Below are 25,637 nucleotides of genomic sequence, written 5' to 3' on the forward strand. Positions count from 1 at the left end.
AGAAAACCGAAATGCGTCAGAATTCAGCCAAGTTACACTGAGGAAATATTATTTAAATTTAATAAATATATATATTATAGATAAAAGTCAGAATAGGGAAGTTTAGGAGGATTTAAAATGCTGGAATAATAGTTTTAGGGAAATATACAAAATTCTTTCATTTTTTGACCTGATTCTATAGACAAAACTGGGCAATGCAAGTCTTAAAATAATTAAATTAGTTTTAAAAGAAATAGTTTTGGGACTTATTTTTTTGGTAAATTATTTGGGAATCAAATGAACTTAGAATGTTCTAAATAGAAGCAAGTTGTATTTGGAAATTATTAATATATTTATTTTTAAACAATAATTGAAGAAGTAGCATAGCTAATGCATCTCAACCATCCTTTTAATCGTCCCATTTATAAAACCAATCCTTGAAGATTTTAAAATTTTAAATTGATATGAAAAGACTCTCTTATTACATCTTTCTGTCGTTCTTACAATTTCTGCGAATTAATATAGAAGTTTACTAGAATTTATTAGAACTCTTTTGAAATCAATTTAAAAATATATTAATTTGGTAATTTTAATAGGTTTAGTTCCATTTAACCAAGTCCTAATTATAAAATTCTTTACAATTAAAACAGTAACTTAGAAATTTGTTTCTAATATTGTAAAATCTTTTATTTTTGCAAGATAAGTTCACATTTAAATTAATATAGTTTGTAATTATGTAAAATCTATTACAGTTGGCCTGTTAAGTTAAGATATAATTCTATACCAAATAACGTAGCAATTTCTCTAAGTAATGGTTTAATTTTTTGGCAAGTGTATTAATTAGAGACACACTCTCAGAGATGGCCAATAAGCAGAGCCAGAGCCAGGGGCAGACAGAGTGTCAGAGTGCCAGTGGCCAGTCTTAGTGGCCAGTGGCCAGGAAAGAGCACCTGCCAAAGTGGTCGTCGCATCATTAATAATTCCGAGGGAGCGGCTAAGTCAGCCGCACGCATAATAACCACGATTAAAGCAAACAAGGCTCATTGTCGGTTAAATGACAAGTTTTGACAACTTGTGAAACGACAAAAGTGGTGGTCACTGGTCGATCGGGAGCAGGAACGAGGGTATATATGTCTGTATATATGTATATCTCTCTTTCCTGTGGCAGCGACCCAGTTAAATTAATAATCCGCATAATTGGAGAACTTAACTTGGGCAGCGGGAAAGAGAAAGGACATTGGTGACGACAAAAAGAGCGTTATTTGCTTTGCGCTTAATATATCATTTAGATTGTTTGTCGGAGATAAAAACGCTGTGAAGACTTTTGGCTGTCATTATTATTATTATTATTATGATTGTTGCTGTTGTTGTGTTTGTTATTGTTGATATTATTGTTTCACTTTATCGTGTTTATGGCCGGGTGATTATTGCTGTTCGCTTGTAAGGTTTGTTAGCTCGATTCTATACCAAATTGTGTGGCAATTAGAGTTTGAATTGTCAGTCAGGTATGGCTCTAGTTATATTGATTTAGAGGCCACCAATTAACTGGCAAAAGGACACTGGCATAAATAGAAAATAATTGTCTCTGTTTCACAATTATGTCCCCTTTGGGATTGTTGCCTAGATTTTGATCACTCTGGGAACTCACACACCTTTCGCTGGTCATATGATAGCCCTTGAGTGGATAGTATAATTGGAGTCTTAAATAGCTTGCATTATCTTCTGTTTTGATTAAGATTAGTTTTTGGGTATTATTATTTATAGTTTATCTAGAATTAATATTGAGAAACTTTTTTTATGCACAACTTACAAAATAACTAGTAAAATTAAAATTCGATCACTAGGAAATAATACAATATAAATTATAAATATTTATGTTAAAAAAAACAATAAAGTAAAATATTGATCGTTTGTATTGAAGCCATATGATAAAGTAGTCCAATTTTCATAAAATAGATTAATATATACTGGCTATGTATCAAATTTGATGAAAATCTGTTGAGAACCGGAAAAGTTATAATATTTTTTCTTACAATTTTCCGATCGTTCCTATGGCAGCTATATATATGTATATATATAGTCCACCGATTCGCCATGCTTCGACTTATATGCTAATAAAATTATATAGAAGTTTCCATAGTTTCATTCAAATAGCTTGCTCTTAAATTTGTTCCAAAACAAATCTCGCACACCTGTGCATGTGATTCCCAACTGGTTCTAACATCCCCGGAACGAAGTGACTTCTACCAGCCACGTCTCGGTTACGTGTTGTTACAAAAGTTGCAAGTCATTGTTTATTAGTGTTCAAAGTTAATTACTGATCATAGTTACTTACTGATCATAGATACTTACTGTTCAGAGTTACTTATTGTTGAGAAATATATATACTTTATATGATCGGAGATGACTGCTTATGCAAATTTCTGACTGAAATTATAATACCTGAGACCTGAGACTTTTAAGTTTTTAATTAATTATGTTAAAAAATGTATGGAAACATACTTTAAAACCTCTTTCGTAAGCAATAATAACATGACTTTTTTACCCTCTTAAACTCGCTTTAATGTTAATTTCTCCTTCTAATCTAAAATCTATTTTGTACATACACATTTAATTACTATTTTCTTTTCTAATGCTTTCTTTTTCGGTAATTTACAACCTGGCACCGTCGACATTCACCAATTCGGAAATGAAAATAGGGCGTAAGTATATCATACAAACAAGACTTATTCTAATATGTAACTAACTCGGAAAAACAAACACAAATTAAACTCTCATTAAGGTAGACTTAGGAACATGACTCTGTTTCGAGATTGCTTTGGTCTGTGACAGTGAGTGCACCTTTAATGATAAATTAATTTGGCAAAATAATCCTCCAGAGCAATGATCGGTCGGTGGCTCTGATCCGTGGGCAATTACGACGCACAACACAGCCAGGTTGTCGTAATTATAACCAGAGCAGGGGCAGGGAGCAGAACCAGAAGCAGCCATGTTAAACATGACAGTATTCGTGTCCTGGCGATCCATCAAAATGACAGCTTCTGGGGTCTGTCAAGCGATTCCCGACGCCTTATCAGCGCAATATCGAATTTCGATCAAAGAAAACGCCTCCGAGCGACGGGGTCCTGTCGTGAAACACACAACAACCGCTCGACTTTTGGCGCTAAACGTACATCCCGACCAAGTCGGAACCAACACACTTCACTCCACTCTAGAGATCGCCCAGAGCCAGCCCGCATTCCAGTTCCTGACCCTCATTATCATACATAGTTGGCACCATTAGGGCTTTTGGCACGGGCAGGAACAGGAGCAGGAGCAAGGACACTCGCTGGTATGACTAGCCGCAGTTACGTTCCCCAGGATGCGATATCCATCTGCCAGAAAAATGAAATGGAAATGTGAAAAAAATAAAAATTGAAGAAGGGTTGTAATTGCCGTTGAAGCCGTTGGCCAAGTCGATGTATTATTAACTTGTTAAGCGAAAATGGCACATATACGAGTATTATGCACTTGCCTGCCTGCCTTCCTGCCAAGACTTATCCCAAATCCTGTGAGCAGGTCCTTTATTTTTTGCTGACATTCCTCAATTTGTGTCTGTTTTTATTTCGATGCAGTTTTTTGGCACTTTGTCGTGGTCTTAATTTTATTAATTATATGTTTTCTATCTTTCTTTTTTTGCATGTTCCCATGGATGATACGAAATGCAGTATGTAAGTAGAAGATATCTTTTATTATTTGGTGTAATTATAAATAGTTAATGCTTATCCTAGAATGAGCAGATCAAAGTTTTGCTCTTATATCCTTTAAGTTGTGGGTTATTTAAAAAAAAACATATAAATAAGTGTAAGTTAGAAGTAAGCCCCTTCAGCTTATTGGAATTTTAAATACGTTTTAAAACTCATCACAAGAATATCGTAAAATCAAAGAATAAGCTTATCTAAACACCATATCGTGGGATTCACATAAAATAAAATATATATACCACCTTAAAAGGAGGATTAAAAACACCTCCAGAAAAGAGGAACCTTGGATTGGAGGAAAGAGAAGACTCTGCGTCAAATATGTGCAACATCCTTTTATGATCATGCAGCAATAACGGATCTGCAACACGGTTAAATGTCGCACGACCTAGCTAGAGGTATCGGAATCTGTGCTCCTGGAATTTCTGCTGGATACTCTGCTGCAAAGGATGGATTCCACGACGGATCCAGAGATCCGGAGGAGAAGCAAATCGCTCTGTTTCCCTGCCTGCCTGTGCCGCGTGTGTGCCAATGCCAATACAATGCCACAGCTGAACGAGACACAAGAATTTATGGCATTTCACTTTCAAAGACACAAAATTCCTGTCCCTTGCCACCATTAATGGAATGGACAATAAATTTAAACGTGCAGACGGACAACGTGCCATATGTAAAAAGGCTCCGAGACACACTGTAGCGGCAAAACTTCCCGAAATGGCTAAAATCGCTACGATCCGCGGTCTGTCCTGGCCTGCTCCAGCTCCAGCTCCAGCTCCTGCTCCTCCCAAGGAATTGCGCGTGAGACGATTTGTAAGGCCCAAAACCGGTCGCCTTTTTAAGCCTTTCAGCATCTGCCTGTCCAGCCTGTCCACTAACAAGGCGATAATCCATGGACAATGCCCATTTCGATGGTGATCTTAGCCCTTTTATAATTAAACTTTTGACAAAAATTCTATAAATTTGTATTTATGATATTTCAAACATATTTATTTAAAGTAAAATAGAAAATATCATAGACAGTGTGTGCTATTTATTAATAGAGTCTTGCTAATCTTTGCTGATTTTCTTAATTGTTCTGTTTACCGCCACCCTGTCGTTGTATCCCCTTTGAGAATTTAATTCACCTTATCTAATTCGAGACAAAAAATGCGCTAATTGAATAGAGACGAGTCGACAGTATCACTGGCAACCAAATTATACCCACATTCCGCCGCTCACCTAAGGGCTTCCAGCTACCAGCTTCTCAGCCACCAACTGGCAGCTTCCCGGCCGTGATCATTGGTTTTGGCGAAAGACAATGGAAGAGATTAAATGCCAGACTGGGCAGATTAAGATGCATCGACAGCAATAACTACGTCAGCAGCAGGAGCTTGGAGTTGGAGCTGAAGCTGAAGCTGGAGAGGAGCTGGAACTGAAGCTATAGGAGGCAGCATCTTAAACGGGAGACACGAAACAAATTTCCCTTGAAAAGAATTACATACCGATCGCCCGATCGCTGGCCAGACTATGGGAATTGACTTGAAACTCTATTTGTTCGAAACCGATCGAGTCCAGAAAAGTGACCGTCTTCATTGTCAACACATGGGCGATGCGATGCGATCCAATGCGATGCGATGCCCTCTTACGTGGGCTGCACTGTGGCGGCAAACAATTCTATAGAAATATCAGACATGCACCGGCATAGCCGTTGCACTGGTGGCAACCGATCTGACCGAGATCTGCCGGCGATTCAGACCAGTCCCCGGTCCCCGGTCCCCAGTCCCAGTTCCAGTTCGCAACCGGGAACCTTATCGCTGCCCAAAGAATCGTTTTGCCATACTAAATTATTATGTTAACATGAAAATAATTGAGGCAACAGGCATTCAACGGTGGCTGGCCAATTTATTTATATCGCTAAATCTCGGTTACGGAGCGGATTTTGCTTTTTGGATACGGCGGCAGTTGCAGAGGCCAATTGATGCCGGTACAAATAGTTCCAGAACTGGGGCATCTGCATCGAGGATTGGGATGACAACACCAGAGACCGGGAGCTACTCTTCCGATAGCGTGTCTCAAATAAATCTCTCAAAACGATAGGAACACAAGGTCTTGTTTTCAGATTTGTAATAACTCATAAATTGAAGTGTATTTATTATGTTGAAAAATATATAATCCACATAAAAGCTAAAGAAGAATATTAGGAACAGGAAGTACAATAAAAGTAAAAAGTAAAAAATTAAACGAAACAATTATTAATAGATCATCTTCAGTAAAACTTTTGCTTACGATCAATCCAACTATTAATGCATAGGAGGACTTGTGTCGCTGACTTTGTAATAGAAAATCCCAGAATCTGTCAAAGTAATAATATATATCTTATTATAATAATATTATTCCTATAAATAATTGTTTTAAAAGTAATCTTTTTGGTTTATTATTAAAGGAATTTGTACTTCATTTGACTCTTAAGAAATTGAAAAGAATCATTAAGGATGGTCATTATCCTTTGACGAATTTTATTTTCATTATAGTTTTCTTAACTTCTTTTTAAACGTTGCATTATTTTAATTAACTTTTTATATGTTCCTTTTTCCCTAAATCTCTAAATTCTATGATTCTTTCTTGTAAACCCATTTTAACCCAAGGTAATCCCTTTTTTTAGACCGCCTTGCACTGGGCCGCCAAGCATGGAAATGAGGATGTGGTCAAGCTAATTGCCGGTACTTATAAGGCCGATGTTAATGCCAGAACGGTAAGGCTATAATAATCAGAGGTTTTGCAAGCGTGTTAACTTGAACGATTTTAATATATATTGTTTATTCCATGTACTCGCTTCCAACTTGCACAACTGTGTGGACACCGTAGAACGGGGTGAGTGATATGTAAATCTATTGGGGCAATTTTAATAATAGACGAGCTACCGACTTATTGGCTTGTCCCAGTGGCGCGTAAATGTGCGTCACATGTCACACGCCGTGCTGGAAATGTATCGTGTAACCCTTTCCCCCCCGGAGGTTTTAAGACCCGAGAATGGAGAGCAGGCTGTGACAAATCATGACGAGCATATCGAATCCGAGCCTCACCAGCCTGTCACCTTCGTTCTGATTTCGAATCCATCTAATCCTTTCGTTTGTGCATTCAAGTTTACACAAATTTTAAATTGAACGACGCTTTGTTCTCCTGCGAAATTAAATTCACTCAAATGTATTAAAATGTCACATCAACATTTGAAACAAAAACGTTATGTCAATCACAGTCCGCAAAATTCGACACGGTTCTAAACAAAACAATCCCGCAAAACACATGGCTTTCTATATGCTATTTGAAACACATTTATAATTTACAAGGGACTCGAGGAGGTTTAAGAGGGGTTTTCTTGATATTTATTAAAAGGCTTTAAAAAATATTACCCTTGAAAAATTTGTAAGCTATAGTTTTGTATTGTTTACTAATTTCTCTTTATTAATTGTTATGTTTAGGGCTACACACCTCTTCACTTGGCCACCCAATTTGGCAGAGATAATATCTTTGAATTACTTTGGAATGTTTACAGTAAGTATTTAGTAAATTTGTGAGTATAAAAATAAATAAACATTGGGAATTAAGTTTAGAAAACATTTTAATAGCTTCCCCTAAGATTATCCCTGTTTAATCCTTTTTTAATATCCTTTCCAGAGGCCAATCGTGACATTATGGACTATAGTGGCAACAAACCCTTGGACTACAGTCGCCAGCGACCAAGTGTCTCGGCCTCCACATGCAGCAGTGAGTATCAAAAGTATTTCATCAATACGGAGGTGAACAACAACTACCAACTGGGATTCATTGAGACGACACTTGGGAAGGGTGAACTCATCGGTGGGACACTGGGCAGCGCACTAACCCGCGGCAAGAAACGCTCTCAGATGCTGTATGCCACCGTTAGCGGTGGCTCGAGTGGAGGTGGCGGTGCGGTTTCCCGCTCCCAGTCGATGATGGTCCAGCGGCGATCCAAAAAGCCCGTCGTACAGGGTCTGTTTAGATCAACAGGCCAAGCGGAGGGGGGCAGCGATCTGGTGCCCTGCGACCAGGAGGGCGGAGGACATCCCGTTCCATTCCGTGGCGCCTCCACTCGTCGCAAAGAGAGCTTTCTCCGCAAAACCTTTCGATCGACGGCAGGCGGCGTCGGCATTCGTCGCCAGACCAAAGATGTTGTTAATACTAACCCTCCAGAGCATGGTTAATTATTAGATAATCGCTTGTTTTATAATCCTTCACCTGTGTATTTACCCTTTTTAAAAAGTGTGCTAATTTATGTATATAAATGTGCAGGTAACAGTTTTAATAATTAATACGATTTAAGGGGATTTTTCACACTATTTTAATATTTTAATCAGTGAATTTGTATATTAACTATGTAGGTGTTTAAGTATAAAAGCATGGCCTTATTATGTATTGTTTTTTATATTTTTACCACGGTGTTCTGATTAATTATTAAATATATATTAATGTACATATATCCACAAATAATTGCATGTTTATGGGAAAAGATTATAAACAATAAAATGTATGTACTGCGAATGTTTTTAACAAAATGCAGGATTATATTGTAAATTAATCTTTGGCTTTGGTTATTTAATAAACTAATTTAAGATCATTTTAAGAATGCGCTTTAAGGATATATGTAGGATTATATACTAAAAATTCTAATAGCAGAATGTTTTGCAATCAATATAAATGCATTCAAAATCATTTGAATAATCCGCCTTATGGACATAATATTATTAATATTTACCGTCGTTTGCCAACATTGTTGCCCGCCCATTCCCACAATAAACCCATTGAAAAAGTAGAGTATACGTATTCTTAAACCGATCTAGTAATTAATATATAAATCTCTGGGAAACTCTGTCTATTTTCAATATTTGCTGCATGCAGAGATTCAAGCGATGCGATTCAACGGCGGACTCAACGGTACCTGGAGGCAGGTTGAGAGATTTAACGATCTCGAGTATTATCAAAGCATTAGTGTTGAATAATTTATACATATATTTTGCTAGCCAACTATGCTTTATTCTTTAATTTTTTAGCCTGTAAATATATGCTTTATGTACTTACTCTGGTAGCTGAAAGACTTTCTTTTAGTTGTTTTATTTATTTTCGCAAGCATTTGAGTTGCAAAGCCTGTGTTTCCTTTCTGTTTTTTTGGTAAGTTTTCTTTCCGTTTTTATTTTTTAATTTATTTCCTCATCGCCTGCATTACTTTATAATTTGTAATACCAAGTTATGACATTTATTTCAGCATTTGCACGTTCATTTGATATGACCTCGGGATTAGTTTAAATAAATATTAATATATCTTCTTATTTTGGTTTTCTTTACAGAAATCAAGGCACGCAAAAAGCATGCAAGTAAGTAAAAAAGAAAAATATATTAAAACTTGTTTTATATAATATATTAATATATTATTATGTATTACAAATATCATATTTATCTTCTCTTCTTTTCAGTCGAAAAAGATTTGGGCTTCCTGCGGATTGGTTCACTGAATGTCCGGGTAAAGAAGACCACCGAAGCGTTCAGCAATTTCTTGGGAGTGGGCAATGGCAGTGGAGTGGCCCAGATGCCCTATGGCGGGGCACCGGGAACGGGAGCAGCAAGTCACCCTCACCATCGATCTCGCCGAGCCCCTCATCAGCGTCATCATCACCACGTTGGTACGACACGGAATCGGCATCCGAATCAGAGGGCGGCGATGAGCACACCCTACGCCACTAACGGCGGCGGACTGCCGTCGAGGGCGAGTGCACCCAATAGCCATCGCAACATCTACGACGGAGTTCATAAGTCCTGGGGATCGGCGGATAATATAACCCAGAGATCGGAGGAGCTAATGCCGCCGCCGAAGTCTGTGGATTATGTCAGCAAGCAACGGAACAAGTCCTCGAAACGTTCGTCCTACGCCTCTAATGCCACCGATTCGCCCCGTGACTCCATCTGCTCCTCGAACTCCAGCTCCAATCTTAATGGTGGCTACAGCAGCATGCCCACCACTCCTAACCAAATGCGTGCCCCCAAGGGTATAGTTCCCCCCTTTGCCGCGGACTCTGACTCGGATTCCGCATGTGGATTCGACTCTAGTTGGTCGGTCAATTGTCGCAACTCTTCCAGCAGCAATCCTTCACAATCCTAATTACCTGAATAAGCCCATTATGTCTACCCCACTTAGGGGACACAACTTGAAGCATTGACCATATGTAATCGTAAAAGTATTTGTTTTTCACTTAAACTAACAACAAAACTATATTTTTATAAGGAAATTTTATGTAAAACCGTGTGAGAAAATGTATTTTTTGGAAATAAAAGTTGTATTTTGTGTTTGAGAAAGAAATTTGGTTGGTAACTTAAAGAAAAAAGTTCAATTCATGATTATTAATGATAAAAGGCATTTAAGAAATTGATTTCAAATATCTGTTAGCTGCGCGGGCAATTTGGTTTGAAAACGCGTTAGGACATATCTCACCACTGCGTCGACGAGTGTCAACAAGTTTCTAGCGTTCAAATTCGACTCTTCTTCTTCTCTATTAATACGAATACACGTGCAGCTAAAATTCTTTGTTTATTTTAATTTAAAAACCTAATTTAAACTTTATAAAATGGGCAAAAAGGACAAGAACAAGAAGAAGGGCAAAGGAGCCGAGAAGACGGCCATGAAAACTGACAAGAAGCTGGCGGCAAAGCAAAAGAAAATGCTGGAGAAACTTGGAGAAGTAAGAATAGAGTAACTGCTATTAAAACAAAAATATAACTATTATTTATTAACAGGCCAACATAGCTGACATCATCCAACTATTGGAGACCAAGGAGGGAAAGATTCAGACCATCACTGAAAATGTTTGCACTCCGCCAAGTCCCCGATCCAATTTCACGCTGATTGCCCACCCGGAAAAGGAGGAACTCGTCATGTTTGGCGGAGAACTTTATACGGGATCAAAAACCACGGTTTACAATGATCTATTCTTTTATAACATAAAATCTGGAGAGTGGCGGGAGCTGAGATCGCCGGCAGGACCCACGCCAAGGAGCTGCCATCAAATGGTGGCAGTGGCCAGCAATGGTGGAGAACTGTGGGTGAGTTGGTATACTTATACAAAACTACAGGATTTTTTATTTAAAATGCACCTTCCTTAGATGTTTGGCGGAGAGCATGCCAGTCCCTCGCAGCTGCAGTTCCACCACTACAAGGATCTATGGAAATTCTCACTCAAGTCGAGGAAATGGGAGAAGGTGACGGCTCCCAATGGACCCAGTGCCAGGAGTGGTCACCGCATGACAGTATCCAAGAAGCGGCTGTTCATATTCGGCGGATTTCATGATAACAATCAGTCCTATCATTACTTCAACGATCTCCACATCTTCTCTTTGGAGTCTTATCAGTGGCTTAAGGTGGAGATAGCCGGAACTGTTCTGCCGTCGCCTCGCTCTGGCTGCTGTCTGGCCGCTGCTCCGGATGGCAAGATCTTTGTTTGGGGTGGTTACTCCAGGGCCAGCATGAAGAAGGAAGTGGATCGTGGTGTCACGCACACGGACATGTTCGTTTTGAGTCAAGATAGTAAGTTTTCTAGATAATCCATTTACTTTTCCATATATTAAGGATTATCATCTGATTCCCCACAGAAAACGCTGGCGATGCGGACAACAAATATAAGTGGACAGCCGTAAAACCCGGTGGATATAAGCCCAAGCCGCGCAGCAGTGTTGGTTATACCGTGGCAGCCAATGGCAAAGCTTACTGCTTTGGCGGCGTCATGGACGTTAATGAGGATGATGAAGATGTGCAGGGACAGTTCGGCGATGAGCTTCTAGCCTTTGATTTGACCGCTCAAACGTGGCGATTACAGGAGATCCAAACGAAAGCCAGTCCAGCTGAAAAGAAGGAGGAGACCAACGACGTGGAGATGTCAGCAGGTCCTGCTCAGCCCGTTACCACCACAACAGATGGTGTTTTCACGGTTACCGTTGGCGGACCCAGCACCAGCAGTACTCCCTATGTCTCCAACATACCTAGTCTATTCGGCAAACCGAAGCCGACGAATGTACCATCGCCGAGAATGAATCCAGGACTCTGCGTTTGCAAGGGCACACTGTATATTTTCGGTGGAATCCTGGAAGAGGATGCAAAGCAGTTGACCTACAATGATTTTTACTCCCTGGATCTGCACAAGTTGGAGTGGAAGGTCATAATCCCCAATAATTTAAAGGCACACGAATGGGAGGATAGCGATATCAGCAGTTCCGACGAGGAATGCAGCAGCCTGGAGGAAGATGATAGTTCAAACAGTTCCGATATGGATACGGACTAATCTGGTTTGAAGTTTTTGCAAATGACTATTTTATAAATTTGGTTAACAATTCTCTTAAATGTATAAACAAAATGGAATCTTTTCGAACGTTCAATCAAGCCTCACAACTCCAGGATTTCGGTAAGGATGCGCTGCGTATCGTTGGGTGTATAAACCCTGTGGCTGATGGTGCGAGGATCGCTGTAAATCTCGTAATCGTTGCCGCCCGGCTCCGTTTTGTCACCGAAAAAGTGGATTTCCTTGAACTTGTAGTGGGCCTCGATATGTCGTAGGCAGTAGGTTTTGTCCCAGCCGTGCGGGAAGACATCGAAGCTGATTTGGCCACCGATGGAGTACGTGAGATCCACATCGGCGAACTCCTTCTTAAGGTCACTTATCATTTTTTCGCGGATCTTGTGTTCGTTGTCGTAGGCGGCAAACATATTCCGCTCCTCCCGTGAGCACTGGCGTCCAATGGGACAGACGTTCATCATGCCGTTCCGGAACTCGATGAAGGTTCCCCGCTTGATGGGCAGTTCCAGCTCGGACAGGTACCGTAGCACAAAGTTGATGAACCGCTGCAAAGTCATCTCTCCGAGATGCTTGATGATGTTCTGCTTGCCCACCTCCTTGCCGCCCTCAATCTGAACGAGTCCGTTCTCCGGGAATATGAAATCAAACTCATTGAGGATCTTCTGGCCGCTCAGCTGCTCGAACATCTTCTCCAGATCGGATCCACCTACGATTCCGATGGTCGCCCGGGGCTTCACCTTTGAGTAGAAGAACTCCTCGAACTCCGGTGTCACCACTGACCTTGGCATCGTCAGGGTTCCGTCCACGTCAAAGAGCAGAAGGATTTCGTCACGTTTCAGTGTTGCGGTGCTCATCTTTCATGAGAGTAATTGCCGAGCCGGGGTATTTATTATCCAAGCAATTATGCCCACGTATGATTTTCAGATAAAAAACCCAGTGAGCGGCAACGCCGTTGTGAGTAATACCCTAAAGCTTTGGCGGCACCCGGCTTGGAGTGAACTGGTTCCGGAACCATTATCAAAACATAATCAATTATTTTTTAAGAAATCAAACTATAACATAACTTTTGAATTTATGATCCTAGAACTAGGGGAATAACTAATAAATTAAACAACATTTTAGTATGTTGGAAGCTTTTAAAAATGCTCAGCAAATTCCTATCAGATTTGCAAATATTTCTGCTCTCAGCGCAATAAACTTATTGGAAATTTAGCTTCAAAACTTAAATATTTATCAATTTAAGTACACTTTTAAAGTCTTCTGCTTAGTTCATGCTGTTAAAGGTCAGACACAGCCTGGATTCAATATATTTTTACAGATCTTAAGTTATGTACATTGTAAGGCCAAATCATGTAAACAAAACATACACAAATTTGGGTTCTGAGGGGTTCAATTAACGTATTCTATTTGGGGTTCTTTACTTCGCCTTTATGTGCTGCAGTTCATCTCGTTTGATTTTGCTGTATTCCTGCAGGGTCTTGTATTTCTCCGTGTTGAGCATGGGGTCCACAATTACAGGATATAGCGTCAGACCTACGGCACCCACGATGCAGGAAACGAAGCCAACAAATCTCCATCCACGCAGAACTGCCATTTCTAAGAGAATTGTTTTGATAAAAATATTTTCTGTTTGTTATTATAAAACACAAAACACCTGGTTGGTTGGTCCGTTAGGTGCTAAAAAATTCCATATGGAAGGTCATACTAAACCTGACCATGGAACCATGATAAGAAAAATACTAAACTAAATAACAATAGCGAATTGTTGAATAAATCTTTAAGAAAAGTGACTGCTCAATAAATGGACACGCTTTTCAAAACAATTTGGTGGGATTTTCAACTAAATTAGGGAAAATTACCTATTTCGATCTTTTTCGATTATTTTAGTATATATCGCGGCAGAAAATATTCCTATTGGCCATTTAAACAATTGTATAAAATATGCATGCCCCATGAATGGAATTGACATTCCAAGCATTTTGGTAAATGTTTCATCAAAATCCGTTCAACCGTTCAAGAGAAAACATCGCATTTTCATTTATTTCCATAAATGTTCCTACGAAGAATAAATATATCTGGCAGCACTGCCTGTATAAAATTAAGTCAATTTAATTGAAACTTTATGGTTAAACCTATGCAACAAGAAGGTAATACAATAAACGGCATCGCAGTTCTGAACATTTTGATCCATGTTTCATCAAAATCCGTTCAGTCGTTCATAAAAAATCCCTAATTTTTCATTTATTTCTAATTATGTGCCGGCGAAGAATAAATATATCCGGCATCACTACCTGTTTAAATAAGTGTATTTGATTTAAACTTTATGGTTAAACCTATGCAACAGAAAGGTAATTCAATAAACGGCATCGCAGTTCTGAACATTTTGATCCATGTTTCATCAAAATCCGTTCAGTCTTTAATGAGAAATCTCGACTTTTTCATTTATTGCCGTAAATGTATGTATGTATGCGTGTATGTTCGACGAAGATTGTTAAATAAAATAATGTGATTTTAACTTAATGGTAGGACGAATACATGCAAATGGAATAAACGGCACTGTAGTTCTCAACATTTTAATCCATTATACATTAGTGAGAGTATATAGAAGACTAACTGCAAAGTTTTATTTCGATAGCTTTAAATAAGAGGGTCTAGTTTGCTTATAATTGAACAGACAGGCAGATGGACATGGCTGGATAGACTCGGCTGTTGATGCTGATCAAGAATATATATACTTTATAAGGTCGGAAATAATTTATTCACTGCGTTGCAAATTTTTGACCTAAAATCATATTACAAAGCAAGGGCATTGAAGCACTAGATTTGAGAAACAAATTTTCGAAATAACTTTTAATAGTCTGCCCAATATTTGATATCGTTATTCTAAGCAATTTGGTGGGTGTTTCATCGAAATCCGTTCAGTCGTTTTGGAGAAATTAACATTTGAATTACTAATTTATATACTAAGGAGGCATGACTCTGCATCCCTGGTACCCAACTGCAATAATTGAAAAAATTTGGAATTTCTCATTAAAGACTGAACGGATTTTGATGAAACATATATCAAAATGTTCAAAACTGTGATGCCGTCTATGGGACAATCTTCCTTTTGCATAGGTTTAACCATAAAGTTTAATTCAAGTTTTCTTGTTTTTAGGCAGGCTGGTACATATATGGAAATAAATGAAAAAGTCGGAATTTCTTATAAACGACTCAACGGATTTTGACGAAACGTGGATCAAAATAGAGGTGGAGAACTATCGATGGCACTATCGACACTATCGATGGTTTTGCGCTATAGCACCGCCATCGATGGCAGCCCTGCACTATCGATAGTTTTGCACGCGGCTTATCACATCACAAAGAAAAAATAAAGTTGAAAGTGGAACGCCAAAATATAGTGAAAAGCTAAAGTATAGCTGAAAGTAAAAATCTCCTAATGCTCTTTTTAAAAAAGAATTAGTTTTGTACATCTTTTCCGCTCGAATACACAGTTCGACGATGTACTTTTTATACAATCCCTAATCAAAAAAATAAATAAATTAATTAATTTTTTATTTTTAAGGAGCTAAAAATATAATAAAGTTTTGTTCAAATTTCATTTTATAGCTTTTTTTACATCTATCGACACTATCGATGGTTTGAGAAAAATAATCGCTCACTATCGATGGCGACGACTATCGATAGTTCTCCACCTCTAGATCAAAATGTTCAGAATTGCGATCCCGTTAATGGTACGATTTTCATTTTGCATAAGTCTTATAATAAAGTTTAAATCAAATTGACTTAATTTAATAAAGGCAGTGCTGCCAGATATATTTATTCTTCGTAGGAACATTTATGGAAATAAATGAAAATGCGATGTTTCCTCTTGAACGGTTGAACGGATTTTGATGAAACATTTACCAAAATGCTTGGAATGTCAATTCCATTCATGGGGCATGCATATTTTATACAATTGTTTAAATGGCCAATAGGAATATTTTCTGCCGCGGTATATACTAAAATTATCGAAAAAGATCGAAATAGGTAATTTTCCATGATTTAGATGAAAATCCCACCAAATTGTTTTAAATGGCGTTTCCATTTATTGAACAGTCACTTTTCCTAATGTTTTATTCAACAATTTGATATTGTTATTTAGTTGAGTATTTTTCTTATCATGGTTCCATGGTCTGGTTCAGCGAGTGGTTCTCTGCATGTTCCCATCTGGTTCCATTTTCATAGTTCGCGCCTTAGCTGTCAGCCCAAATACACCACCCACTGTTTTTAGATTTTCTCGAAATCTGGCGGTTAAAAACAATTTAAATTTTTACCAAAAAATACTCGTTAATCTTCCCCTAGTAAGCCTATACACCGTGCATATGTGCACGCGTGCGTTAATCGAAGTTATATGTCTTACAATTTTTGATGCCCTGTTTTGTATGGAGCCGACCCCGAGGTTAGATCACTAATATGCGATTTGTTTAAAAACTGGGGTATTGCTGCACGCGTTTGATTAGCCGAGATATTAAGAAATCTGCCTTTTTTCTAAAGTATAAGTATAAATTGAACAATTCTAAGATAACAATTTATTAAAATATCATAAAGTTTAGCTATGCTTACATACTACCAACGTAAGTTAGTCAGCTTAATTATTTTTTTATAACTATTATTCATTATATCCGATGCCCACTGTATCTACCTGTTGGTATTTTCCCTGTCCCAAGGCTGGTATATTCGAACCATCGGTCTCTGGTTACACTGATTGGTATTGAGCTCGGCTTGGGTGTGGTGTATTGTTTGAGTAATTGTTAAAGATTGGCCTTTTTAAGTTAAATTACTTGCTTTCTGAAAATGGCTAGAAGCCTCGTTTTTGTGGCTCTAGTCGGCGCTTTATGTTTCACCCTCGCTTACTGTAAGTACAGATCGAATGCGTAGTCCAAGCATCCGTGTTTACTTGGGCGTTGGCATGACTCCAAAATATTTTCGTAAACCACGATTTTTTTTGCTTACTATCCAGCTCAACACCATTACGATGAGCACAGAACTAGAGAAATTATCTGGTGCACAAAGAGCCTGGAGGAACAGTACAAGTGCGGAAACCTAACGGTGGCCATCGAACGAGATCGCGCCCTCTTCGACGATGTGTTCCTCAACCTCACCTGCTTCAGGGCCTACAGTGCCGATGAGTGTATTCATCACATTGATCGCGAGAAGGCGCACATCACTTCGCTGGATGCTGGAGACGTCTTCACTGGTGGTCGATACAATTCATTGATACCAATTATGCAAGAAAAACTGGAAGGTGGCTTTGCGGAATACCAATCGGTTGCAGTGATCAAGAAAGGATCCCTGCAGGATGTGACCAATTTGCATGATATTAGGAATAAGCGGGCATGCTTTCCCTGGGTGGGCAGTCTGGCGGGCTGGATTGTTCCTATTCACACGGTTAGTTCAGACTTATTATTATGGATTTTGAGTACTCTTAAATGTTAAATTTCCTTAAAACATCAAACAATTTCCTTAAGTTTTCTAAGACTCAACTTTTACAATGACTTCCACCTGTATTTCAGCTCCAACGAGAAGGCGGCATGGAAGTGGTGGACTGCAACAACCAAGTGAAGACAGCGGCCAGCTACTTCAACAGCTCTTGTGCTGTGTACTCGCTCTCCGATAAATACAATCCCATTGGCGACAATTCCGACAAGTAAGAGCTCAGAGCCCAGCTTTGTTTTTAAACTTCAACATAATGTTTTGTTGGTTTTCAGACTCTGCACCCTTTGCACTGGAAAGATTCCTGGTGGGCGCTGTTCAGCTGCTGATCCTTACTACGGCTATGAAGGTGCTTTTAGGTGTCTTCTGGAAAAGGGAGATGTCGCCTTCTTGCGACACTCGACAGTTGCAGAAATGCTGCAAACAACTGAGTTTAGTGAGTAATAAATTACCAAACACTTTGCCATTTTAAATTAACTTTAATTTACTTGTTAGAAAACGTGCAACCTAACAATTTCGAGCTGCTCTGTCGCGATGGTCGTCGCGTTCCCATCAATGACTACCGCCAGTGCAATTGGGGCCAAGTGCCCGCCGATGCCATTGTGACATCATCCGCTCGAAGCTTTGCCGATCGAAAACAATACCAACAGTTCCTGAAGCGTATTGCGGAGCTGTACTCCGATGGACTCCGCGACGACCGTGGCAGGCAGAACGGGCAATCCGGGCAGGGGTTCAATAATAACTTTGATGGAAACAATTACAATCAGCAGCAGGGTCAGAGCGGTGCCTATGACCAGTTTAACAATCAATATGATCCCAACAACCAATACAGGAGCCAGAATCAGTACGATCAGTACCGCAACGAACGCTTGGATAGCAGTTTTTCGGCAGATCACAACCCCCTGGACGGCACCAACACATCCATTCTTTATGAGAAGTTCCGAATCTTCGAATCGAAACGTTATGGCAAGCCAAACCTACTCTTCCAGGTGAGTTCTATTTATTTGTTTTAGGTGGAGACGTTTTTATAAAAATGTCGTTTTTCATAGGACTCTAGCAGGGCTCTCACTGTCATTCCGGAAGATGATCAGTCGTTCACCAAGTACTTGGGCGATGCCATCCGATTTATTTACGGAATTCGTGAATGCCCAGTACCGGCAATGACTCTTTGCGTAACCTCTGAGTATGAACTGGAGAAGTGCATCAAGATGAGGGTAAGTCAGAGGGAAGAAGGAAGGAAAATGGAAATACCTATTTACCTTTTTCCAGACCGCTCTGAAAGCCCACATCCTGAAGCCCGAGCTTATCTGCAAGAAGATGCATTCCCATATCAATTGCATGCAATTCATCCAAGCTGGAAAGGCTGATATCGCTGTCTTCGATGCTGGCGATGTCTACACCGGTGGACTCAATTATAACTTGGTTCCGTTCATGTCTGAGGTGTACAATCTGGGCGAACCGGAGTACTATGTCGTGGCAGTTGCCAAGGAGGAGGATCCCGACACAGAACTCACATATCTGAAGGGCAAGAACACCTGTCACACGGGCATCAACACCGCCGCTGGATGGACATATCCAATGGCTCACTTTATCTCCAACGGCTGGATTCGTCCCTACGGATGCGACTCCATCCGCGCTGCCGCAGAATACTTCACTAAGTCGTGTGTTCCAGGTGCAATTAGCAGTGAATACAACACGGGAGTGCCCTATGATAGCATGTGTGACCTGTGCCACGGAACTAGCTACAGGTACTGCCGGCGTGACGCTTCGGAGGATTACTACGGACATACGGGAGCATTCAGGTGTCTTGTGGAGGGTGGAGGACACGTAGCCTTCATGAAGCACACCACGGTGATGGAAAGCACTGGCGGCAAGCGCAAGGAATGGTGGGCACGTAACGCTCTCAACGATGACTTTGAATTGCTGTGCACGGACGGAACGCGAGCGGAGATTAACGAGTACAAGCGCTGCAACCTGGGCAAGGTAAAGGCCAATGCCGTGGTGACGCGCGGCGGTCCCAGCTACAACGAGACGCAGCTGAATGCTTACATCAACCTGCTGACCTATGCCCAGCAGCTGTACGGCCGCAAGGATGTGGATGCCTTTAGCTTCAGCATGTTCTCATCCCCGATCGGGCAGTACGATCTGATCTTCCAGGATGCTACGCGCCAGTTACAAGTCATTCCAGCAAACAAGCGGACTTATGATGCCTATTTGGGCAGCGATTTTATGCGGGCACGCCGCATCACCGACTGTTATGCCGGTGCCTCCCAGGCGGCCTTATCCCTAGGACTGCTCCTTTTGGGCTCCTTAGTTGCAATCCTCTAAACATCCCCAATAGACATACTCGGTAAGGTTTTAAAGTTCAACAAAAAGTGTACAAGAATCTCTAGCACAAAAAGGAAACATATCAGAAGTCTTACATTCCAAATATTTATAAGTTCGAAGATATATCCAATTCCGTCCGAAAAATCGAATTCCCCTTAGCCGAAATAATCTTAAAAAGGCTATAATTTATATATATTTTAGTGCCTGTGCCTTAATATATAGTATTTGTTTTGTGTACGTACCAACTAAGTCCGTCCAAAAAAAGTGTACCTAGAATTTAAAAGCCGAATCTTTTACAAAAGCTTTTTTAAGTATACAAATAAAAAAAATATCGAAATGACTAACTTCGTTTATTAAAACTGTATTTTAAATTAACTTTTAAATCTTATATATCATGATTCGTTTCAAACAATTTGTATTTGTATTGTATTTACGAAACTCTTCTAAAATACGTTAAAATCATTTTAAGCAGTCATGCAGTGTGACCAGAATGCGAGAAAAGTTATAACGGCGGGGAAACGCAACGGTCACACCCACCTGCATAAAATCCATTATTCGCTGTGGCAATTCGTAAAAATTCGAAAGCTGCTCCGGAAAACCGGACCCTTTCACCTTGCTCTGGACCAGTTGCGCCATCCTAATATCTCGCAAAATGTCGATCAATCTCCGCACCGTTTACGCCTTCGCCCGGGAGATGTACCCAAAGGTTTCCACGGAGCACATTCAATACGGAACAGCTGGCTTCCGCGGCAAGTAAGTTTCAGTTAATTAACGATCTAGCTGACTTAATTATGAAGTTAAAACACCCCCACACCCATGCGATGCATGCGTTGTTCCGTGAGAGTGTGTTGTTTGATTGCCAAATGCCAGTGTTTGCTTAAAGATAAGTAATGTGATTGCATGCAGCATGTTGTTGAAGCGGCGGCGGTTTATTTTTAGATGTTGTTCACCTTTTATCAATGGACATGCCCTTCTTTCGCTTCTTCTATATGTTGGGAGGGGGTGGTGTGCATGTGCATGGGCGCATACATACTGACATACAGTCCGGGTCAGCGAAGTAGGTGTGTTATAATCTGCGATAGAAATAACTATGTATCTATACAGTGCACCTTCAATATAATAAATTGAAGTACAGTATAATAATAATAATAAAAAATTTCACTCCACAGGGCTGAGTTCCTGGACAGCGTGATGTTCCGCATGGGAGTTCTTGCCACCCTGCGATCGAGGTATCGCGAGGGCGCGGTTATCGGTGTAATGATCACGGCATCGCACAATCCAGAGCCGGATAACGGCGTCAAGCTGGTCGATCCCAAGGGTGAAATGCTGGAGGCTAGCTGGGAATCGATTGCCACCGATCTAGTCAATGTCAGCGACCAGGAACTGGAGCAACATGTGGCCAAGATAATCAAAGAGAACAACATCGATGTGACGACGAGTTCTCAGGTGTTTGTTGGCATGGACAACAGATACCACAGTCCGCGATTACTCAAGGCCGTAGCGGACGGAGTGATAGCCCTGAAGGGCAATGTCAAGGAGTACGGTATTGTGACCACGCCCATGCTGCACTATTTCGTGGTAGCGGCCAACACTAAGGAGGCTTACGGGAAGCCCACCGAGGAGGGCTACTACGAGAAGCTGATCAAGGCCTTCGAGCTGCTGAGAAACGGCCGACTGGAGAATGGCAACTACCGGAATAACATCATCTTCGATGGTGCCAACGGAGTGGGTGCCCGCAAGATGCTGCAGTTCATTAAGCGCATGAAGAGTTCCTTAAATGTGACGGTTATCAACCAGGGCATCGGCCCCGGCAAAATCAACGAAGACTGCGGTGCGGATTACGTTAAGGTGCAGCAGAGGCCGCCGAAGTCCATGCCTGAGGTGTCACCCTTTACCCGTTGTGTAAGCGTAGACGGAGATGCCGATCGTGTGGTGTACTTCTTCACCAACGACAAGGGCGAGTTCCAGCTCCTGGATGGCGATCGCATTGCCACCTTGATTGCGGGTTACCTAATGGAGCTGGTCACACAGGCCGAGATCGATCTGAGGCTAGGCCTGGTGCAGACAGCCTACGCGAATGGTGCCTCCACCGATTATATAGTCAACGAACTGAAGTTCCCCGTCTCCTGTGTTCCCACGGGAGTGAAGCATCTGCACCACAAAGCCCTGGCCTACGACATTGGTGTCTACTTTGAGGCGAACGGCCATGGAACGATTGTGTTCAGCGACAATGCGAAGACAACTATTGCCAAGGCTGCGGAAACCAAAGAGAGTGCCAAGACCTTGCTGCTTCTCATCGATCTTATCAACGAAACCGTTGGCGATGCCATCTCCGACATGCTGCTGGTCGAAACGATCCTGAACCACAAGGGCTGGGATGTCCAGGATTGGATCTCATCCTACAACGACCTGCCCAACCGACAGCTCAAGGTGAAGGTTCAGGACCGAAACGTAATCGAGACCACGGATGCGGAGCGAGTGTGTGTCAAGCCGGAGGGTCTGCAGGCGGAGATCAACAAGGTGGTGGAGAACTACAAGAGGGGTCGCTCCTTTGTGCGCCCCTCTGGAACAGAGGACGTGGTCCGAGTCTATGCGGAAGCGTCTACAAAAGAGGTAATTCCTTAATAAGTATATTATATCCAAATCTCTTATAATGTATGTAATTTCTTTGCAGGACACGGATAACCTGGCCTACGAAGTCGGAGTTCTGGTGCAAAAGCTTGCCGGCGGTGTGGGACCCGAATTGACGAAGCCAAGCAGTGCCCATCTTTAATCCTAAAAACGTACCAACCTCAAATCGAAGTAAATCGATCATTGACACAGGTCCTGAGCAATAAATCTCTTTACTCTAAGGTGCTCAATACTTACGCCTAATTTTACGAAAAAAGTCTTAAATTTCAAATGCATTTATATACCTGTAATTGTTCTACTGTCTTCTGTGCTCTAAAGATGAGATGTGTTTTTATACCACTAAAAATATAATGTTCTAGTTGTTTTAATGAGGTGGGAGTTATTTGAAGACCTTAATTATACAACGTATTGCTAACATCTCGTTATTATTTGTATTAATCATCATTATAAATTGAGCAATTAGACAAGTAGGCAAGATTTTAAATTAATTTTAAAAACGTCAAAGGTTAAAAAACAAAATATTCCACAGGTTATATTTTGAATCCTCAAAATAACATACCTAAAGTTACCAGAGTGACCGCATTATAAAGCAGAAGTTGGAGATTTTTAGGGGAAAGCTAAATATTCATCTGGCCACACTGCTACGTTTGCCGTGCTGTCACTTTAGCTGATGCAATTTTAGTTTTTTCCACTAAATTAAAGTTATTTGCTAGCCAACGAGTATTTATAGAGCAAAATCACAATGGACGCGGAAGACGTAAGTTATTTTTCAACGCCGACAGATACTTTCCCCACGAGAAACCCTGCCCTAGAAAGCGAGTACATACGTATGTTTTCTACATGTGCGCACTTGTATGTGTGTATGTATTTACATATTTTTGTATAAAAACGGCGAAAAATGAGGTTATGTTGGTTTAATCCTGATTTAAACATGCGAATCCTTTTTAATTGTGCAGGGTTTTGATCCCACTTTGTTGAAAAAGAAGAAGAAGAAGAAGACCACCTTCGATCTGGACGCTGCGTTAGGTCTAGAAGACGATAGCAAGAAAGAGGATCCCCTAGATGAAGCGTCGGCGGATGCAGGTGCCGCTGAACTGGAGGACAACCTAGATCTGGAGAGTTTTGGCAAGAAGAAGAAAAAGAAGAAGAAGCCTTTCAATATGGACGAGATTGAAGCGGCAGTGCCGAGCTTCGGTGGCGACGATGCAACAGCGGCCACGGAGGAGCCCGAGGAGGAGGAGATCAATCTGGATATGGACTTTTCGATGGCTAAAAAGAAGAAGAAGAGCAAGAAGAAGGATCTGGACGAGCTGTTTGCCGACAAGTTGGATGAAGACAAGGGCGAGGACAAAGAAAATGGTATGACTAATTGATTTTCATCAATTTGCCGAAGGTTTCATAATTTCGATAAGAATTGGTTTATAAGTAATAAACCATTGATTTTGTATTGTTTTAAACCATTTTCTTACTTTTCAGTGGAAGACAATAGTTCAACCTGGGCTGGTTCCGATCGTGACTACACATATGACGAGTTGCTGAAGCGCGTCTTCGAAATCATTCTCGACAAGAATCCGGACATGGCCGCCGGTCGCAAGCCCAAGTTTGTGATGCGTCCGCCCCAGGTGCTGCGCGTCGGTACCAAGAAGACCTCCTTTGCCAACTTCATGGACATTGCGAAAACTCTGCATCGCCTGCCCAAACATTTGCTAGACTTTTTGCTGGCCGAGTTGGGAACGAGCGGCTCCATGGACGGCAACCAGCAGCTGATTATTAAGGGTCGCTTCCAGCCCAAACAGATCGAGAACGTACTTCGGCGCTACATCAAGGAGTATGTCACCTGTCACACCTGCCGCTCTCCGGAAACGATACTACAGAAGGACACGCGTCTGTTCTTCCTGCAGTGCGAGTCGTGTGGTTCCCGCTGTTCGGTGGCCAGCATTAAGTCAGGTTTTCAGGCTGTCACCGGCAAACGTGCCGCAATTCGAGCAAAAACAACCTAAATTCTCCTTATTTAACAAAATGCTTGATTTTTTATTACCAGTAAAATTTCAATACAAAAAACGTTTATTTGTGTGTTGTAACGTGCGTTGTACCCTTGTAATTGTGATGCCAGCTTAACAAGTGATTGGCAAAGCCTATTTCTAGTTTTCGGGATGAGCCGCTGTCTATGAAAAAAGAATAGGCATCCAGACCGATATTTCCCCTGAAGTTATTCGGTCTTCCGCGCAGAAACAAGTTGTGGCCCCTCTGTATCGCTCCGGGATCTATGTACTCTGTGGCAGCCCCCAGAAGGCGGATCAAGCTCTCGGCTATGGGCTTGAAGGTTTCGGAGGAGGCCAGTGAAGTGGCTTCTGCGTGGAGGCCAGCAATAGTTTGCTTTTTCGCCTGACCCTTGCTTATACTCGCCTCCAGAAACCCGGTGCTATCATCAATATGGTATTTGTTAAAGGCCGTGTTATGCGTTCCGTATCCGGCGACAAACGCGTACACAATGCAGGTGCGAAAATAAATGGGATCGGAGGCGTTCTCTTTGTTATGAGTTATAAAAACATCTGGCGTTTCGGGATCCTGGGTTGCCCGTATAATGTGCGCCAAGGTCAGGGGTATATCTTCGTGAATTTTAGGACCCGATTTGGCAGAATCGGTTTTATGGAAATTAGCTTTGGGTGGGTTTTTGCGAATGATAAAATTGTCGACTCGATCTTCGACATCATAAAAACTTATGTTCGAATCCATAACTGAAATTAAATAAAGCATTTAACATTAAATTAATTAACACCAGTTGGAGTTTATTAAATATTTACCTAATTGTTTGTTCCCTTCAAATACTTGTAAAAATAATATAACATTTATGCCCGCCTGCTTTTAATTGCATACATACAAATGTCTATCGATAACTGTGTTTATCGTCTGCACTTTCATAGATAGAACTAAGAGGGTTACATTTTATATCTCTTATATGTATTAAATTTTATTTAAATAATTATGTTGTCATTATAATAAATATTATTTCATTTCCTTTTTCATATTTATAAATGGTCTTATAACCCAAAAAATAACCCCTTTTTCCCGACTTGAGAAATTTTGACTACGCCCTTGGGTGTATTTTTTAAATAGGTTAATTAAAATTGTATATAAAGCTGAATGCCAC

General features: G+C 40.7%; 8 protein-coding genes across 14 annotated transcripts in view; 5 read left to right on the top strand and 3 right to left on the bottom strand.

Annotated features, from left to right (window-relative positions):
• sowah (ankyrin repeat domain family member sosondowah) overlaps positions 1–10,068 on the top strand; it is a 40,558-nt gene extending 30,490 nt beyond the window's left edge. The window contains exons 5-10 of one of the 5 annotated variants that reach the window (XM_086834454.1): positions 6,361–6,450; positions 6,564–6,569; positions 7,178–7,250; positions 7,374–7,916; positions 9,062–9,088; positions 9,188–10,068. In XM_086834454.1, the coding sequence (XP_086690580.1) occupies positions 6,361–6,450; positions 6,564–6,569; positions 7,178–7,250; positions 7,374–7,916; positions 9,062–9,088; positions 9,188–9,870 (1,422 nt within the window). In that variant the 3' untranslated portion in view covers positions 9,871–10,068. The other 4 variants (XM_086834450.1, XM_086834453.1, XM_086834451.1 and 1 more) reach the window with 4 other exon arrangements.
• A 164-nt stretch (positions 10,069–10,232) lies between these two features.
• LOC110190489 (kelch domain-containing protein 4) lies at positions 10,233–13,699 on the top strand. Its single transcript, XM_020961005.2, has 4 exons — positions 10,233–10,447; positions 10,503–10,808; positions 10,869–11,289; positions 11,355–13,699. The coding sequence occupies exons 1-4, from the start codon at positions 10,334–10,336 to the stop codon at positions 12,038–12,040; spliced, it is 1,527 nt and encodes a 508-aa protein (XP_020816664.1). The 5' UTR covers positions 10,233–10,333; the 3' UTR covers positions 12,041–13,699.
• Positions 12,046–12,906, bottom strand: Pmm2 (phosphomannomutase). The gene has a single exon (XM_020961006.2). It carries the CDS (start codon positions 12,904–12,906, stop codon positions 12,142–12,144), a length of 765 nt encoding a protein of 254 aa, XP_020816665.1. The 3' UTR covers positions 12,046–12,141.
• Positions 13,317–13,646, bottom strand: LOC110190699 (uncharacterized). Its single transcript, XM_020961310.2, has one exon. The coding sequence runs from the start codon at positions 13,644–13,646 to the stop codon at positions 13,470–13,472; it is 177 nt and encodes a 58-aa protein (XP_020816969.1). The 3' UTR covers positions 13,317–13,469.
• A 3,062-nt stretch (positions 13,700–16,761) lies between the features above and the next one.
• Tsf2 (transferrin 2) lies at positions 16,762–20,195 on the top strand. Its single transcript, XM_020960993.2, has 7 exons — positions 16,762–16,949; positions 17,055–17,482; positions 17,608–17,741; positions 17,803–17,963; positions 18,023–18,516; positions 18,577–18,741; positions 18,797–20,195. Exons 1-7 carry the CDS (start codon positions 16,889–16,891, stop codon positions 19,853–19,855), a joined length of 2,502 nt encoding a protein of 833 aa, XP_020816652.2. The 5' UTR covers positions 16,762–16,888; the 3' UTR covers positions 19,856–20,195.
• A 1-nt stretch (position 20,196) lies between these two features.
• On the top strand, positions 20,197–22,837 carry nst (phosphoglucomutase 3-like protein nst). The gene is made up of 3 exons (XM_020961088.2): positions 20,197–20,608; positions 21,025–22,468; positions 22,530–22,837. Exons 1-3 carry the CDS (start codon positions 20,508–20,510, stop codon positions 22,626–22,628), a joined length of 1,644 nt encoding a protein of 547 aa, XP_020816747.2. The 5' UTR covers positions 20,197–20,507; the 3' UTR covers positions 22,629–22,837.
• A 92-nt stretch (positions 22,838–22,929) lies between these two features.
• Positions 22,930–24,506, top strand: eIF2beta (eukaryotic translation initiation factor 2 subunit beta). 3 transcript variants are annotated; one of them, XM_020961013.2, is made up of 3 exons: positions 22,930–23,243; positions 23,443–23,845; positions 23,963–24,506. In XM_020961013.2, the coding sequence occupies exons 1-3, from the start codon at positions 23,229–23,231 to the stop codon at positions 24,484–24,486; spliced, it is 942 nt and encodes a 313-aa protein (XP_020816672.1). In that variant the 5' UTR covers positions 22,930–23,228; the 3' UTR covers positions 24,487–24,506. The 3 variants fall into 3 exon arrangements, with proteins under 3 accessions (XP_020816672.1, XP_086690587.1, XP_086690588.1); XM_086834461.1 differs by having other exon boundaries at positions 23,095–23,346; XM_086834462.1 differs by having other exon boundaries at positions 23,180–23,313.
• ver (verrocchio) lies at positions 24,488–25,632 on the bottom strand. The gene is made up of 2 exons (XM_020961014.2): positions 25,291–25,632; positions 24,488–25,224 (listed from the first exon to the last, which is right to left on the bottom strand). The coding sequence occupies exon 2, from the start codon at positions 25,220–25,222 to the stop codon at positions 24,551–24,553; it is 672 nt and encodes a 223-aa protein (XP_020816673.2). The 5' UTR covers positions 25,223–25,224; positions 25,291–25,632; the 3' UTR covers positions 24,488–24,550.
• Positions 25,633–25,637: the final 5 nt, after the last annotated feature.

Source organism: Drosophila serrata, unplaced genomic scaffold (assembly GCF_035046125.1).
Source record: "Drosophila serrata isolate PLE 108 unplaced genomic scaffold, ASM3504612v1 contig_272, whole genome shotgun sequence".
Lineage (NCBI taxonomy): Eukaryota > Metazoa > Arthropoda > Insecta > Diptera > Drosophilidae > Drosophila > Drosophila serrata.